General features: G+C 39.5%; 1 protein-coding gene across 1 annotated transcript in view; it reads left to right on the forward strand.

The window, feature by feature from the left end:
• The window catches only part of KIFBP (kinesin family binding protein), a 38,420-nt gene extending 19,833 nt beyond the window's left edge, over window positions 1-18,587 (forward strand). Inside the window, exons 3-7 of the mRNA XM_059397594.1 lie at window positions 5,194-5,273; window positions 5,587-5,770; window positions 8,378-8,462; window positions 12,579-12,694; window positions 17,152-18,587. Of these exons, the coding sequence (XP_059253577.1) occupies window positions 5,194-5,273; window positions 5,587-5,770; window positions 8,378-8,462; window positions 12,579-12,694; window positions 17,152-18,027 (1,341 nt within the window). The 3' untranslated portion in view covers window positions 18,028-18,587. The remainder of the gene's footprint in view (window positions 1-5,193; window positions 5,274-5,586; window positions 5,771-8,377; window positions 8,463-12,578; window positions 12,695-17,151) is intronic.
• Window positions 18,588-18,817: the final 230 nt, after the last annotated feature.

Below are 18,817 nucleotides of genomic sequence, written 5' to 3' on the forward strand. Positions count from 1 at the left end.
GGCTCTCTGCTCAGCGGGGAGCCTGCTTCCCCCCCCCCCTGCCTGCCTCTCTGCCTACTTGTTATCTCTGTCAAATAAAAAATTAAAAAAAAAAAAAAAGAAGAAGAAGAAGAACTGTGTAGGGTAGGGGCACCTGGGTGGCTCTCGTGAAGTGTCTGCCCTCGGTTCAGGTCAGATCTCTGGGTCCTGGGATCAAGCCCCGCATTTGGCTCCTTGCTCAGCGGGGAGTCTTCTTCTCCCTCTCCATTTGTCTCTCCCCCTGCTCGTGCTCCCTTTCTCTTTGTATCTCTCTGTCTCAAATACATAAATTTTTTAAATGTTAAAAAAAAAAAGAAAAAAGAAAAGAAGGGGATGCGTGGATGACTCAGTCAGTTAAGCATCTGCCTTCAGCCCAGGCCATGATCCAGAGTCCTGGTATCAAGCCCCACATCATGCTACTTGCTCATTGGGAGTCTGCTTCTCCCTCTGCCTGCTACTCTCCCATGCTTGTGCTCTCTCTCTCTCTCTCTGACAAATAACTAAATAAAATCTTAAAAAAAAAAAAAAAAACCAAACTGTGTAGTATAGAGAGGACTTCTATATCTATACCAAAACGATAGCAAGTAAAAGGAATGTGCTGTGAGCAGAATGCACAGATGGAACATTTCTGTTTGCTTCATCAGTTTAATTCACTAGACATGTATTGTTTTTATTATGTGACAGATACTGTGCAGAATGCTAGGGAATCAAATAGGAAGGAATAAAATATGTTCCCTAAAAATAACAAGCTACCCCTAGAGGATAAAGATTGGAGCAAATCAGCATGTTAATTATACCCCCAAGGAATTTTTTTTTTAATATTTTATTTATTTTTTTGACACAGAGAGATCACAAGTAGGCAGAAAGGCAGGCAGAGAGTCAGAGAGAGAGAGAGGGAGAAGCAGGCTCCTTGCTGAGCAGAGAGCCCGATGCAGTACTCGATCCCAGGACCCTGAGATCATGACCTGAGCCGAAGGCAGAGGCTTAACCCACTAAGCCACCCAGGCGCCCATTAAGGAATTTTTTAATAAAAATTATTTATTTGAGATAGAGAACAGGAGAGGGGGTGGGGTGGGGTGGGAGGGGCAGAGGGAGAGGATGAAGCACACTCCCCCTGAGCAGGGAGTCCAACACAGGGCTCCATCCCAGAACCCTGAGATCATGACCTGAGTCAAAGGCAGACACTTAACTGACTGAGCCACTCAGGCACCCTCCCTCTCTGCCACCCCCGCTCCCTGTCAAGGAATTTTAGAATATACATTAAAAAAAAAAAAAAGGTTTTATTTATTTGTTAGAAAGTACAGAGGCAGGGGGAGCAGCAGGCAGAGGAAGAAGCAGGCCCTGCTGAGCAAGGAGCCTTCCTTCCTTCCTTCCAGGAGCCTGGGATCACGACCTGAGCTAAGGCAAACCCTCAGCCATCTGAGCCACCCAGGCGTCCCTGGATTGTACATTTTAAAAGTCATGGTGCTTCTTCTTGGTGTTTTAACTTTCCTCCTAATGAACTAAGAGGAGCAGAGCACCACAAATCTGAACAAAAGATTCACAACAGGCATGTTTAGGTTTTGAAAAGTAAAGAGAGCTTTATTAATTACTATAAAAACCTAATAGAAACAGAAGAGGAAAGGAAATCTCAACATAGATGAGGGTAATAGGCAATAAGTGAGAATAAAGGAAGATTACATCACACTGGTTGCTTAGGACATCCAACCTCCTTAGCTGGGGAAGCCTGGGGGAAACAGCCAGGTGGGGTCCCGATGGAGAGGCCTGGGTGGAGTGTCCTCCCCTTAGGTGAGACTTCGAACTAACTGTCCCCATAAGGGCCATATTTATAGAGTAAATGATGGGGTTTAAAGTTAAACATTGTTTGCTTACATGCAGCTTGGAGTGAGCTGCATTTCTGTGTTATCATGTTTTTATATTTTCAAGGAGCTGGGGCTCTGTATGTCTGCCTCCCCTCCCAGGTTCTATTCCAGGGAGCCAGCCCAGCCTGGAGCAGGAGGGGATGTAAGACAAGATTTATAGAACAAAACAGAACAGAAGGACCAATTCTGATCTGGAGGTCAGATAATATATTTCAATCAACCAGGCTCTCAAGGTTATCCACACAGCATGAGTCTCAAAAACATTAACCTGCCTGTGTATATGCAGGTCTAGGTGGTCACTTATGTGGGACAAATCACAGAAACAGCTATCCATATGGACCACCCTCCTTTCATGATTTTAGGCTCACATTCTTATACATGGAATTCTTCATTTAAAATGTTAAGATACAGACTGCCTGGGTGGCTCGGTTGGTTAAGCCTCTGACTCTTGATTTCAGCGCAGGTCATGATCTCAGGTTCGTGAAATTGAGCCCATGTTGGGCTCTGTACTTGACATGGAGTCTGCTTAAGATTCTCTCTCTCTCTCTCTCTCTCTCTGCCCCTCCTCCCTCAGAAATGTGTACATACCAAACACCTATGATATTTCATTAAAAATTAGTATTAATATGGAAACATAAAACATATCAAACTTTTTTTTTTTAAGATTTTATTTATTTATTTGTCAGAGAGAGAGAGGAGCGAGAGTGAGCACAGACAGACAGAGTGGTAGGCAGAGGCAGAGGGAGAAGCAGGATCCCTGCCGAGCAAGGAACCTGATGTGGGACTCGATCCCAGGATGCTGGGATCATGACCTGAGCCGAAGGCAGCGGCTTAACCAACTGAGCCACCCAGGTGTCCCCATATCAAACTTTTTGTACTGAGTTATACCTGTGTTTTAGTTTGGAGAAGAGAGCGGTTTGGTTTATGTAGTAGCTGTAACGATGAAGTATGTATAGAAAATAATACATTGATTAATTCCCTTCATCAAAAAAGAGTAAGCATATATGTGTGTGTGTGTGTGTGTGTGTGTGTGTGTGTGTGTGTGTATATATATATATATAAATAACCTCTGCCTTCAGCTCAGGTCATGATCTCAGGGTCCTGGGATCGAGCCCTGCATCGGGCTCTCTGCTCAGCAGGGAGCCTGCTTCCCCCTCTCTCTCTCTCTGCCTGCCTCTCTGCCTACTTGTGATCTCTCTCTTTGTCAAATAAATAAATAAAATCATAAAAAAATAAAGAGTAAGCATATAAACAGCCCTCAAAATTATTGAGATCTTGGAAGAATTACTTATCTGTTGTGTTTTCCTTGTGCCTTGCTTCCTGTCTTAGTCATTTTTACTTTCTGTAAATTCTAGGAATCCAAGTTGTGATGCTTTTAGCATTTACATCCAGAATGTAAGATCACATTTTTAAAAACGGAAGAGGGATTTTTGCTATTTGAAGTTTAGCGAATTCACTTTAAAGCAAGGCTGGTCTTGCAGATGTGTCTGTCCTTGTAGAAGTAGATGGGCAGTGGTGCTGTTTTGGAGGGCTGAAGATGGTATTATAAGTGATTTACATGTAACTGATTCCTCATTAAAATCTTACGAAGTAATTTTAACTCACTGATTCCTCATTAACAATTTTATGTTTCCATAAAACAATTAACAATTTTATCAATGAGAAAACAGAAGTGCAAGAAATTGGGTGACTTGGCCAAAGTAATGCGCAATAGAATCACTGATTTTATTGCCTCTGTATTAAAAGGGGGTAATCTATATGCTTTTCTCGTTACCTTGAGAAAAAAAAAGTATTGGAGCAGGGACGCCTGGGTGGCTCAGTTGGTTAAGCTTGCTTCTCCCTCTGCCTCTGTCTACCACTCTGTCTGCCTGTATTTGCACTCTCTCTCTCGATCAAATAAATAAATAAAATCTTTAAAAAAAAAAAAGTATTGGAGCAAATATTTAAATATTTTAAATGTTTTAAATATTTTAAATTTAAATATTTAATATTTAAAACTTTGATTTGATTTTCATTAGTGGTCAGTTTAGAACAATATCACTCTAAGGATGAACATACCTTTTTATTTGTCATAATTATGTAGGTTTTTTTATTTTTTAAGATTTTATTTTTAAGGGATGCCTGGGTGGCTCAGTTAAATGTCTTCCTTTGGCTCAGGTCATGATCCCAGGGTCCTGGGATCAAGTCCCACATCGAGCTCCCTGCTCATCAGGGAGCCTGTTTCTCCTTCTCTCTCCCCTGCTGCTGCTTCTCTCTCTCTCCTCTTATGCTCCCCCCTACTTGTGCACTCTTTTTCTCTCTCTCTGACAAATAAATAAATGCAATCTTTGGGGGGGGAAAAGATTTTATTTTTTATTTTATGTATTTTTTTAAAAGGTTTTATTTATTTATTGATAGAGAATTCACAAATAGGCAGAGAGGCAGACAGAGGGGGAGGGGGAAGCAGGCTTCCCACGTAGCAGAGAGCCCGATGCGGGGCTTGATCCCAGGACCCTGAGATCATGACCTGAGCTGAAGGCAGAAGCTTAACCCACTGAGCCTAAGATTTTATTATTTATTTATTTTTAAGGATTTCTTTTATTTATTTGACAGAAATCACAAGTAGGCAGAGAAGCAGGCAGGGGGTGGGGAGGCAGGGCTCCCTGTAAGATTTTATTTTTAAGTAATATCTACACTCAACATGGGGCTCAAACTCACAACCCCCAGATCAAGAGTTGAGTGCTCTACCAACTGAACCAGCCAGGTGCCCCACTTATGTAGGTTTTGAAATTTTTTTTTTACTGGATAAAATTAAGACTTAAAGGCAAACTGGTAGATCTTTTTTTTTTTTTTTTTTTTTAGTGTATTTGAGGTTCACTTTGCACAGCAGTTAAAATTGTCAGTTTCTAGGCAATCTCCTTTCATTGTTTGACTCTTTAAAAACTTATGGTTAAGAAAATTACTTCTTGGGATGAGTGGGTGGCTCGGTTGGTTAAGTGTCTGCCTTTGGCTTAGGTCATGATCCAAGGACCCTGGGACTGAGCCCCACGTCAGGCTCCTTTCTCAGTGGGGAATCTGCTTCTTCCTCTGCCTGCAGCTTCTCCTACTTGTACTCGCTCTCTCTGACAAATAAATAAATAAAAATTTTTAAAAAAGAAGAGAAAATTACTTCTTGGATAACATGAAAATGAGCTAGTAAAAAATGAGGTATAGTGAGCTTTAAAATTTTGCTTTGTCCAGTTTCTCCAGAGGAGGGCGCTTGGTGTTTACAGTTTAAAATTTTAGAGTTCTGTTAAATCTGTTAAATTAGAGGTCTGTTTTTCTTTAATTGTAGATTGGGAGTCCTCCTCTTGATCCTACTGAGCATTTTCTTCCTGAAGAAGAGAAGCTTGCTGAACAGGAGAGATCAAAAAGGTGAGTAGGTACAGAAATCTGCTCTCACAGGTAAATTCCATGTAGTGTAGATAAGATGACTGTTCGAAAAGGCACAATATTTTCTCTTTTGAGATGCTCCTAAAGTTGTAGAATGTGGATTCTGACATAGATTTAAAAATGTCCGTTTGCCACTTACTAGAAATATTACCCTGTTCAAATCTGAGGCTCTGTTTTCCTCATCTCTCAGATAGCTACTGTAGCCATACCCAACTCCAAGGGCTGGTGAGAGGACCGAGCTATATGAAGGTTCCATATCAATTGTAAACTTATACAGATATTCACTTCTTCACAGATTTGAGAAGGTTTATACTCATAACCTCTATTACCTGGCTCAAGTCTACCAGCATATGGAAATGTTTGAGAAAGCTGCTCATTATTGTCACAGTACCCTAAAACGCCAGCTTGAACACAATGCCTACCATCCTATAGAGTGGGCTATTAATGCTGCTACCTTGTCGCAGTTTTACATCAATAAGGTAAGCTTCTCAAATAGTAACAAAAAGTTACTGTACATGTGTATAAATATAGAACCAGGAGTACCTTGAAAATGTCATCTTTTAAAAACAGGTAGCTTGTATTTTATGATGTAAACTGGACAGAAAAATGCAGCCCATTTTGCCAGTATACTAGACTTACGTAGCTTTTTATTGCATTAATCCTTTAGAATGGTAAGATGCTGAATTTCGTCCTTGTCTTACATGCTGCTCGCCCCTAAAATTACATGTTAGTTACCTAACACCAATTCGTTTTTAATACAGAACACAATCATTCATTCTAGGGAGATGTTACCTTAAATTGCGGAGTTTATCTTGTAGACACAGCTTTATCTTTATACAGTGGTAATCTGTAACTATGAGGATTTGTCTGAGGAAGTTGACTGTTAAATGTGGGCTTTGATAAAAGCATGTGATGCATTTCAGTTATTCTTTAGAATTAACTCCTCCATAGTAATTTTTCTCTGTTAGAAATGTCTCTGCTCAGTTCCTGAGTTTGACTCTCTATGATACACTTCTTCTGGAGGATTACCCAGAATAACCTTGAGCTTCTCAGTTGTTGATAATAATTATTCAGAATCATGTTGGTATATTTTTAATTAACCCATTTATTCCTTTAGTTCCTAAGAGTTTTAATGCTTAAACCCTTTCAGCCACCTTTCCTGGCCAGATTTTCTATTAATCCTCAATAAGATACTCAGCAATAGAAATTACTTCTATTTGTATTTCTGATTTGCTCTGAAATTTTAGTAATTCTTTGCTGATCAGAGTTCCTTCTTTAAATCTCTTTGGTTACCTGCTGCTGTATCCTTCCTGGGCCTTTATCCTTTCTAAGCTTTTTGTTAGTACTGGTTCTGTAAATGCGCCCTATGTTTAAAGTATTGTCCCACAGAATTTCATTCAGAAAAGCTATTAGCAGGCGAGAAAGGGCTGTGGTGACTGCAGCATCGCTTCTAGGACTTTGGTCTAAGATCAAGCTTGTAAGTAACGCTGTCGCGTCTCTTGGAGCATTCAGTTAAACCTGACTCATGAATCCATTCCATTGTGGTCGTCATCAGAAGTGTTACTTGGTGCCTCTGCTTGTGGCACCTTTTTTTTATAGCTTCCAGAGGCCCCTTATTTGTTTTGTTTAGCAACTTTAAAGCCACGTATTCACTGTGATTTTAACTAACACTTAAAACTCCATCGATATTAATAGTACTAAGATATTCAGATATTAATTTAAAGTATAATAAAAAATTTAAAGTTGTTAAGCATTGCTTATGTGGAGCATGCAGTAATTTTCATGAGTATCTCCTCCACCTTGTGCCTTTTTTTTTTTAACTGAAATGTTTTCTAAGTTTTTGTTACAACTAGCTGAGTTGCATTGCAAACAGAGATTTGAACCATTTTTTTTTTTTAAGCAATGCAGTTGTCATTTTTATATCATTCTCATCTTCCATCTGGTTCCAATGATGAGGTTTTGCTACTCGATGTGTCCCTACCTGGCAGATGCTAAAGTCCCACATTTACCAGCCACCTAAAGGGCACAGGGCACTCACTGCTGTAGCGGTGGCTGCTTGCGGGCAACAAAGCCTAATAAAACTGAAAGATAATGATGGGTTAGGGATTGCAGGGGGACAGGTAAAGCTTCTTTATGTAAACTGTAACTTTCTTTGGGCTTCTGAGGTTTAATACCAACATTCTGATCTGTAGATGTTGCTGGGCTAATACTGTACACAGTACCCAGCTAGTCTTGAGGTGGCTTCTGAATTTGCTGTCATGGAGAGATACATTTAGTGCTGAGATTTTGAAGTCATAGCCAACCATGAAAAATCTTCTCAACAAAATGAGGTATTATTAATATGAACTAGACATTTAACTAATGAGGGTGGCTTCCAACTAAAAGTTGGACTTTAACTTTGTATCTCTGCTGGGTTGGTCCTATGACTTATGTGATAAACGCGAAGTGTTTGTGAGAACTTTGCCATCCCCAAATTTGAATTAGGAAGTCTTCGAGTGTGTCGGTAAAGCAGTTCCATAAAGTTAATCTGTGAAAATCTGTTAGCTTCAAAAGTTGATGGGAATCCTCATTCATGATACGTAAATTCCCCAAATTCCAGAAGACAGGAATCTCTTCCTATCTATATTTACCCTTTTTGCCTTTGAAGTAGGATAATAGATCTCTGAAAATTAAATCTTCAAGTCCTCGGACAGGGGACACATTTATCCCAGATGGCATTTTGGCTATGTGAACTGAACCTAAAGGCCTATGGGAAGCGCTCTCAGTCTAGGATGATCACCGTTCTTGAAGCATCCTGAGTGATAACCCGAAGAGAGCTAACTTTCAGTTCAGTCAGCAGTTGTCTCTCAACCAGTTTGGATTATTATGAAGAGTTTGGGGGATTGTTATTTTAATCTGTGAGGTAGCTTTTTAACTAGAGTATACGTGTCGTATACCTTCTTAATGTTCAGCAACCATACAGGGTCTTCTTAGTGGTTTTTACCCAATTTTATAGCTTTTCTCATACTAGAAGTCTTTATGTAAAAGTGTTGACTACAAATAAGGCTAGTGATAATTGCACTTACTCTTGTTTATTTCCTCCACAGCTATGTTTTATGGAGGCCAGGCACTGTTTATCTGCTGCTAATGTCATTTTTGGTCAAACTGGAAAGATCTCAACAACAGAAGACAGTAAGTTCGTATGTGCATGTTTTATTACACAGCTTTTAGAAAACATTTTCAAATCCTTTTAAATTTTGGAAAATTCACAAACAGAACAAGGAACCACCATAGCCCTTTTCAATTCACCAACTTTTAATAATTGCCTCATTTGCAATCACATTTAATTGTTCTTCAGGAGCATTTGAGAGAAGATTGTGAACGCTTGATTCCTTTACCCCTTTAGTACTTTCAGTGCATATTTGCCAAGAATATTTTCTTACATAATCATAGAACAGGAAATATAGCATTGATACAATTCTTTATCTATAATGCATATTTCTGTTTCATTAATTATTCCCATAATGTCTTTTCTAGTACTAGAGTATCCAGTTCATGATTTCCTACTGCATTTACTTGTCACATCTCTTTACTGTCCTTTAATCTGGAACAGTTCCCCAGCCATTCTTTCTCTTTCACCACATAGACATTTTTGAAAAATCTAAGCCAGTTATTAAATTAGATTTCCATCAGTTGGTGTTTAATGTTTCCTGAAGCTAAGAATCAGATGATATATTTTTGGTTGGAATACTGCATAAGTGGTGTGTCCAAATGATTAGTTTTTAATTACTGTGTTTTATTTGGTTTTAAAAATCACAGTTAACATGTATATTTGACCACAGTGAGGTATCCTCTCATTCTCATGGCTTTTATGGAAAAGACAAGAAATAACAAGTGTTGGTGAGGATGTGAAGAAAAGGGCACCCTCATGCATGTTGGTGAGAATGTAAATTATCTCACAGCCACTGTGGAAAACAGTATGGAGGTTCCTCAAAAATTAAAAATAGAAATAATATATAGTTCAGTAATTCCACTTCTGGGTATTTGCCCAGAGAAAAAGAAAACACTGAACCAAAAGATAAATGCATCCCCATGTTCATTGCAGTATTATTTACAGTCACCAAGATATGAAAACAACTTAAGTGTCCATTGCTGGGTGAGTAGATAAAGAAAATATGGTATATATGTCAATGGATTATTATGCAGGAAAAAAAGGAGAAAAAGAGAAATCTTTTTTAGGGGAGGTATAAACTTGCAGTTATAATTAAGTTGTGGGATGTAATGTACAGCATGGTGATTGTAGTAAATACTGTATTGCATATTTGAAAGTTGCTAAGAGGGTATATCTTTAAAGCTCATTGCAAGAAAAATTGAACTGCATATGGTCATAAATATTAACTAGACTTCCCGTGATGATCATTTTGTAATATATACAAATATCAACTCATTATGTTGTGCATATGAGACTAGTGTATAGTTGATCCTTAGTAATGTGGTGGGGTTAGGGGTCACTATCCCCTGTGTAGTTAAAAGTCCATGTATAAATTTTGACTCCCTAAAACCTAATTACCAAGAGCTTACTGTGGATCAGATGCCTTACCATAACAAACAACGCATATTTTGTATGTTATATGTATTAATACTCTATCCTTACAATGAAATAAACCAGATAAAAGACAACGTTGGGAAAATCATGAGGAAGAGAAAATACATTTACAGTGCTGTACTCTAAAAAATTCATGTGTAAGTGAACCTGTACAGTTTAAATCCGTGTTGTTCAGAGTCAACTGTAATGTCAGTTGTACCTCAATTTTAAAAAACAGTTGGAGCTTTTTATTATTATCAACTCAGTAACATATCTACATAGGGTCCCTGAACACACTTTACAAAGGTATCAACCCAATAACTTTTGCTTCCAAACCTTAAGGAGGTCAAGTACCCAGTTCCACCAGCTATTTCTGAAAGAGAAAAAAAAGGACTTTATATCTAAGTACAGGTTCCAAATTAGAGTCCATTATTTGTGAATTCACCCATTGCTACCATTTACTTGTGACCCCAAACTTAGTACTCTAGGTACTTCTGTGGTCATTTGTTCAGAACAGCAAAGAAGTTGGGTCACCTGAGGTGCACGTTTCCAGCTGAAGTCGAACGATGCAACACTCGCCTTCTTGTTTCAGCTCCCATAGAGTGAATAAGTGCCCTTTTTGTGGTTTATTTAGTACACTATTCTTCACATTTTTGTGTTTTTTGTTGGCAATTTCATGGTTTAAAATGGCCCCTGAGTGTAGTGCCGAAGTGTTGTCCAGTGTAAACAGGTGACACGGCCGTGACGTGCCTTATGGAGAAATGACAGTGCTGGATATGCTTCGTTCAGGCACAGGTTATAGTGCTGTTGGTTCTGAGTTCAGTGTTAATAAGCCAACAGTAGATACTAAATAAGGGATCGTTAAATAGAAACACACATGAAATTAAGTTATACATATTGATCAGTTGATGAAAATGTGACCAGAAGCTCATGGTAATCTAACCCTGTATTTTTCCGAGAGGCGATGTTTCAGCATTTGCGGATAATTCTGTGTTCGCAGTGACTATAGAAAGAACATAACTATCACGGATAATGAGAATCAACTGTATGTTGTTTCTTTAGTTTTACTGTTGGAGATAAAAACCACCTTTTGGGGGCACCGAGGTGGTTTAGTTGGTCAAGTGTCTGACTCTTGATTTCACCTGAAGTCATGATCTCAAGGTTGTGGGATTGAGCCCAATGTTGGGCTCCCTGCTCAGTGGAGAGTCTGCTTGAGATTCTCTCTCCCGTCCCCGTTCCGCGCCCCCCTCACTTTCTCTCTCAAATAAATAAATAAATCTTAAGAAGGAATAACCCACTTTTTCTGCTGAAACAAATGTTCATCTAAAGGAGACCATCGAATCCACTGACTTGCTTCAGTGCCATGCTTCTGTGTTGTTTGGGAGGCTAGTGACTTGATTCTCTCCCTGTAGAGCTGGGCACTGTGACTGTTATACTTGGTGTTGGTGGTACACCCATGATGATGGAAAAGGTAGCCTACAGAGGAAGGTTTACATGGATTAATAGCAATACTTCATTAAATCTGATATGGTGATGGAAGGTGTTATTTCATGTTACTAAGGATTTTTTCTCAAATAGTGAAAACCAAAATAATTTAAATGATAAAAGTTATTTACTTATTTACATTGTCATTTTATTTATTTTTTAAGTACTCTCCATCCCCATTGTGGAGACCAATGTGGGGCTTGAACTCACGACCTGGAGATCAAGACCTGAGCTGAGATCGAGAGTTGGATGCTTAACAGACTGAGCTACCCAGGTGCCCCAAATCATGCAAATTCTTAAAATAAATTTTTTTGCAAAAAGGAATGCCCTCCACAGGTGTAACTTAAGTATTTTGGTAAAACTGGATATGGGACTTGCATTACAAAATGAAATAATTGGGCCTTCACTAAACTGTCTCCATCATTCTGAACGTTAGATTGGGGGAAGCTTTGCACCCAGAACTAACTTTTAATTCATGAGAACTCCATTTCATTTTGAATTTCACTAAATTCAAATTGGAATTTTTGACAAATTGATTAATAGTTAAGCTAACTTTCACCTTGTGTGACATATTTCTCTTCTTTTCTTGAGAGAGAGAGACCATGTATGTGTGCACAAACTTAGGGGAGGGGCAGAGGCAGAGAGAAAGAATGTTTCTCTTTATTTTAGATTTTATTTATTTATTTGGAGAGAGAGAAAATGAGCAAGAGGGAGAGGTAGAGAGAATCTGAATCAGACTCCACACAGAGCCTGATGTCGGGCTTGATCCCACAACCTCGAGATCATGACCTGACTTTGTGTAGATTTGTTTCTTATAGAAGAAGTGGAAACAACAGAATTAGAAGATGGTTATATTACAAGAATGGTTATATAACCCAGGGAACATCTATTTAATTGTATGTAATGCTATACTTAAAAAAAATGTTTAAGAGTTGATAATGATACGGGTGAAGTGTTAGTGGTAGAATATGTAAAAAAAAAAAACCTATATTAAAAATTGAATATACATTGTGACCTTAGTTTTTACCGACAACACACAAGAGAAAAACTAGAAAGAAATCTACAAAAATAATAATTGAGTGCCTCTGGGTGGTTGGAATTTTGGGTGGGTTTTCCCCCCACTGCTTCGGTGAGAATCTGTTACTCTTAAACTCAGGAAAAAGTGCTTTAAGAAGAATGTAGTACACAATGAAAATTGTGATGGTGACCATTAAATAAATAACGTTCTGTGATTTTAGCTACTGAAGCTGAAGGAGATGTACCAGAGCTTTACCATCAAAGAAAAGGAGAGATAGCACGATGCTGGATCAAATATTGTTTGACTCTCCTGCAGAATGCCCAGCTTTCCATGCAGGTAATGTAGTCAGAAGTTGCCTTTTTTTTTTTCCTTAAATAAGCAGGAAGGAAGTAAAAGCTTAAAATCGTAGTTATATTCATTAGGCTCACTGCATGTTTATTATGCACAGCGTGCAGAATGCTCTCAAATATTTCTTGCTCTCCCATCTGCCTTTTAGAATCTTACTTGTTTAAGGTCTATCCCAAATACCACTTCTTCCTTAAAGACTTTCCTTTGGATAGACTATAAATTCCTGGAGAGGTAGGAGCTGCATCGTATTCATATTATTATCACCAGGCACAGTAGACTCTCAATATATTAATTGTTCAGTGTGTAATTTTTCATGGCCTAGATGTACCATTTCCTTTCTTTAAACACCATAAAACTTTCCTTGTCCATCCTAAATTGCTTAGATTTTGCTTTGTATTATCTCTTCATATTCTTATTCTTATCTTTTTCCTTTACGTCTTTTTAGATGATAAGCAACTAATCTTTATATACTTTATACAGTACATATATTTATATCTATTTTATAAAAATCTGTATCTGGAAATAGCCCTGCCAGTTTATGGTAGTTGTATGTTTATGGCATTTTACTTAATCTCTCTTTGTCTCAATTTTCTCACAAAGGGGTGGAGTTGATAACAGTACTTAACCTAATAATGTTGTTATTGTTATCAGAGTTAAATGAACATATATATGCTAATCCATACTGAATCCTACTTTCTTTTTTTTATTTTTAATAAAGATTTTATTCATTTATCAGAGATCACAGGTAGGCAGAGAGGCAGGCAGAGAGAGAGAGGAGGAAGCAGGCAGAGGCTTTAACCCACTAAGCCACCCAGGTGCCCCTGAATCCTATTTTCTAACCACTAAGGAAGAAAGGAAATCATTTGGATGCAGTATACTAAACATAGATACATAGAAAACTTTCCTGGAGGAGTTAGGCTTTTTTTTTGTTTTTTTTTTTGCATGCATTAAAATACAATAATTTTTACTAGTGATAATATAGAACTTATGAAACTACTAAACAAAAGAAAACCAGACAAACCACAAAACCCCAGAAGCATACATTGTGCAAGGATGAGAACATTTTAGAGGTAGAGGGTAAAGGTGAGGCATATTTGGGAAAGAAAGGAAATAGGAGAGCTAGATAGTTTTATGTCTAGAGAAGCTGGAGCTAGGAAAAGCCATCAACTTGCTTCTGCTCAGAAAGCAGCCAGGAAAGCATGTAAATAAGCAAACAGTTGGGGAGCAAGTAAGTAAATAAGATTTGGGAGACTAAGGGCCTGCATTTGAAGTAAAGGGGTCTTAAATGGCGAAATAGACTGCCATTTAACTCCTACCCATCACTTACTTGATGTTTTCCAGACTGGGCACCAGAACTTACCACCTGGTTGCTTAAAACTACTTTATTTTATTTTATTTTTTTTAAGATTTTATTTATTTATTTGACAGAGAGAGATTACAAGTAGGCAGAGAGGCAGGCAGAGAGAGAGAGGAGGAAGCAGGTTCCCCGCCGAGCAGAGAGCCCGATGCGGGACTCTAGTCATGACCTGAGCCGAAGGCAGCGGCCCAACCCACTGAGCCACCCAGGCGCCCTTGAAACTACTTTAAATAGTCATCTGCTCTGAAATGACTCAGATTCTTCTTAGTCTGACTTTGCTACTTTAACTTCTTCCTTTGATTATCTGTTCACCTGAAAAACTTTCTTCAACTCAAGTTTAAGACCTACACAAATGTACTTATGCCAGCTTTGTGCTGGTCGTTGTCCAAAGAGGAAGAGTAGACTTGGGGTTTTCCTTCACGTAGAAGTGCACCTTGGGTCAGTTCCACAAAGGAGAGACACCATGCCAGAGGACATGCAAGGGGAAGTAGCATGTGAAGGATGCTCTGGGAATGAGTCGGAATTAGCTGGACTGGAGAAACGGAAGTTCAGCATTCCTGCCAGCAGAAGCAGCACAGGGAGCGTAGTATTAGATGGAGTGGACAAAGGCCTGTGAGGCTGGCAGAGTGGGAGAGCACGTGAGCTAAGACAGAGTCAGAAGGGGGCTGGCATAAGCAGGGCCTTTGAGGAGTGGAGGCTTGAAGGGTTTTGGAACAGTCGCTTGGGGGGCGAATTGAGGGGAAGTACCAGGAGAGGAGGGAGATTAGGTAGAAGAGCACAGTGACCGTCCAGGTGGGAGGTGAAGGGAGCTTGGTCTGGGGTGGTGTCAGGACAGGTGGAAGAGGAAAGAATGGATTCCAGAGCTCTTCGGGAAGCAAATGTAAAGGACTTGGAGACAGACTGAAAGTGTGGGGTAAAGGGGAGCAGGGAGGGACAGCTCTAGGATGATTTGCGGGCTGTTGGCTGTCCAGGTAGATGGAGGCTTCTTCATTCAGTACTACGGTAGGAAGCAGCGGAAGAAGAATAGGAGTTCTGCTGTGGACATCCTGCGGATAAGGAGCCTTTGGGTGTTCTGACAGGAGACGTCTGTGGGGGGCTTCGGCTATGGGGCTGCAGCTCGTGAAGAGGTGTGGGCTGTAGCCGTAGGACTGTGAGGCATCCTCACATGGGTAACGGTTGCAGCCGTGGGTGCGCACAGAGTCACCTGGAGGGCAGTGCCGTCCAGTAGAAATAGAATACCAGCTGTGTATGTAATTTTCAGTTTTCTAATGGCCACATTAGAAAAGGAGGAAGGGTGAATCAACTTTATACCTTTTATACCCAGATTATATTTTAAAAATTGTCATTGATATTAAAGAGATTTAAAATTACTTTTGAATTAAGTCTTAGAATTGGGTATATCATGGATACAGCCCACATTTCAGTTTGAACTTGCCACATTTCCAGTGCCCAGGAGTCATCCATGTGTGGCCACTGGCTGTTGTTTTGCAGTGCAGATCAAGAGACAGTGTTGAGTGACAGGAAGAAAAGGCTTTGGGGGGGGTGAAGCATAGAGGGATCTGATGTTCAGTTTTATTGGCCAGGAAGAGGAAGATGAGTTTAGTATTTTTTTTCTTTTTTTTTTAAGATTTATTTGAGAGAGAAAGAGTGGTGGAAGTATGAGTGGGAGGAGGGGCAAAAAGGGAGGGAGAGAGAGAGAATCTCAAGCAGATTCTGTGCTGAGTGAGGAGCCTACCCCAGGGCTTGATCCCAGGACATATGAGATAATGACCTCAGCTGAAACCAAGAGCAGGACACTTCACCGACTGAACCACGCTGACACCCTGAGCTTAATCTCTTTCTCTCTCTCTCTTTTTTTAAAGATTTTATTTATTTGAGTGAGAATGAGAGAGAAAGCATGTACACACAAGCAGGAGAGCAACAGGCAGAGTGAGAGGGAGAGAAGCAGGCTTCCTACTGAGCAAGGAGTCAGAAGTGGGGCTTGATCCCAGTACCCTGGGATAATGACCCCCGCTGAAGGTAGACACTTAACCAGTTGAGCCAGCAAGGCACTCTGCTTAGTCTATTTTTTAAACCATTTTACCTTTTTTTTTTTTTTTTTTTTTTTTTTGCTTCCTGTCCTGAGAGGTAGCGGGAGATATCTTTGACAGATTTAACTGTGTCTTCACTTGAGTGTCTTTGAGACCTAGGACATTTCTCTGTATTTCTCTAAATAACTTCTAGCATAGACATCATATCATTAATCTTAATGGCATCTCGGTGCAGTATTTTTAGGATATAGATTACAGTTGCATTCTAATTTTAAAATATTAATATTGCATGTGTATAATGTTTCACAGTCTCTAAGGTTCTTTCATACGTCTTTATCTTACCTGAAAAGAGAAACCATAAATGGGTTTTAGCTCCCTAAAGAGGAAAGTCATGTATAAGCAGCTTATTTGATTTAAAAATCTTTTTCTTGGGGCGCCTGGGTGGCTTAGTGGGTTAAAGCCTCTGCCTTAGGCTCAGGTCATGATCTCAGGGTCCTGGGATGGAGCCCCACATCGGGCTCTCTGCTCAGCGTGGAGCCTGCTTCCTCCTCTCTCTATCTCTCTGCCTGCCTCTCTGCCTACTTGTGATCTCTGTCTGTCAAATAAACAAATAAAATCTTAAAAAAAATAAAATAAAAATCTTGTTCTTATATTTTTAATACAATTGAAATATAATTAGAAGAAAGGAGTTTTAAAAGATGTGTAAGAGGGGCGCCTGGGTGGCTCAGTGGGTTAAGCCGCTGCCTTCAGCTCAGGTCATGATCTCAGGGTCCTGGGATCGAGTCCCACATCGGGCTCTCTGCTCAGCAGGGGGCCTGATTCCCTTCCTCTCTCTGTGATCTCTTCCCTTCCTCTCTCCTACTGTGATCTATCTCTGTCAAATAAATAAATAAAATCTTTAAAAAAAAAAAAAAAAAAAAAAAGATGTGTAAGATTATGGTACCTCCATAAACCCAGCTGAGAAAGAGGGCTTTCTTTTCTTCTTTAGTTTGCCATAATATTGTTTGACAGCAGGAGATCAGTGTGCTGTCTCACCATAATGTATTTTTTTCTTTCAGGACAACATAGGAGAGCTTGATCTTGATAAACAATCTGAACTTAGAGCTTTAAGGAAAAAAGAATTAGATGAGGAAGAAAGGGTGAGGAAGAAAGCTGTACAGTTTGGAACCGGTGAGCTGTGTGACGCCATCTCCGCGGTGGAAGAGAAAGTGAGCTATCTGAGACCTTTAGATTTTGAAGAAGCCAGAGAACTCTTCTTACTGGGTCAACACTATGTCTTTGAGGCAAAAGAGTTTTTCCAGATTGATGGTTATGTCACTGACCATATCGAAGTGGTCCAAGACCACAGTGCTCTGTTTAAGGTGCTCGCCTTCTTTGAAACCGATATGGAGAGACGGTGCAAGATGCATAAACGGAGAATAGCCATGCTAGAGCCCCTCATTGTAGACCTGAATCCACAGTATTACCTGTTGGTCAACAGGCAGATTCAGTTTGAGATTGCACATGCGTACTATGACATGATGGATTTGAAGGTTGCCATTGCCGACAAGCTGAGGGACCCCGATTCACACATTGTAAAAAAAATAAATAATCTCAATAAGTCAGCATTGAAGTACTACCAGCTCTTCCTAGACTCCTTGAGAGACCCAAATAAAGTCTTTCCTGAGCACATAGGGGAAGATGTTCTTCGTCCTGCCATGTTAGCTAAGTTTCGAGTTGCCCGTCTCTATGGTAAAATCATCACTGCAGATCCCAAGAAAGAGCTAGAAAATTTAGCAACATCATTGGAACATTACAAATTTATTGTTGATTACTGTGAAAAGCACCCTGAGGCTGCCCAGGAAATAGAAGTTGAGTTAGAACTTAGTAAAGAGATGGTGAGTCTTCTTCCAACAAAAATGGAGAGATTTAGAACCAAGATGGCCTTGACTTAATAATCCTTGTTTTTAATGAAAGTGCAATATTAAAGAGAGATCTCCCCTTAGTCAAACAAACCCCATTCCATTGTGATGTTTACCTTTCTAGCCAGATGAGTGCAGTTTGAACTTGACATAACAGACCAATTGTCTTTGCTAGGACCTTAATCAACATAAAGATAATTTATACCTAATTATGTAAATTGTCTTGTTAAGGTGACATGTGATTGGTATGTTAGATTGCTTGTTTCCTATTTAAGTAGAAACCTTTTCTGCCTCCGTTTCTAAAGGTAGGTTCTTTGTTGGCTAGTACTTGATAGATTTGTTAAGAGGAACAACTCTGGAGTTACATACCTGGTAGATAAGCCTGTTAATTAAAAAGTAACTTCTTGTTATTCTTCCCAAATACTTACTTTCCTAATTCCCAGAGAAATCGCTCCTTTTCTGAAAACATCAAAAAACTAAGTTATATTGTTGTAAAGTACTGTAAAGTAGTTTTATCTCATTTATAGAGGAAAAGGCCTTGTTGGAAATAAATTGACTTGTTTCACTAATAAAAGCTTCCATTTACTCTTTTGTTTTCTTGTAAGAATTCGTTTTGTTTTTGGCACTTTGAGTGTATTGCTCTACTTGAAGCCAGAGAATAATATTTCTTGTGCCTCATCTCACAGTTAGAAAACATTAAAACCGGGACGCCTGGGTGGCTCAGTTGGTTGGACGACTGCCTTCGGCTCAGGTCATGATCCTGGATTCCTGGGATCGAGTCCCGCATCGGGCTCCCAGCTCCACGGGGAGTCTGCTTCTCCCT

Source organism: Mustela nigripes, chromosome 4, assembly GCF_022355385.1.
Source record: "Mustela nigripes isolate SB6536 chromosome 4, MUSNIG.SB6536, whole genome shotgun sequence".
NCBI lineage: Eukaryota > Metazoa > Chordata > Mammalia > Carnivora > Mustelidae > Mustela > Mustela nigripes.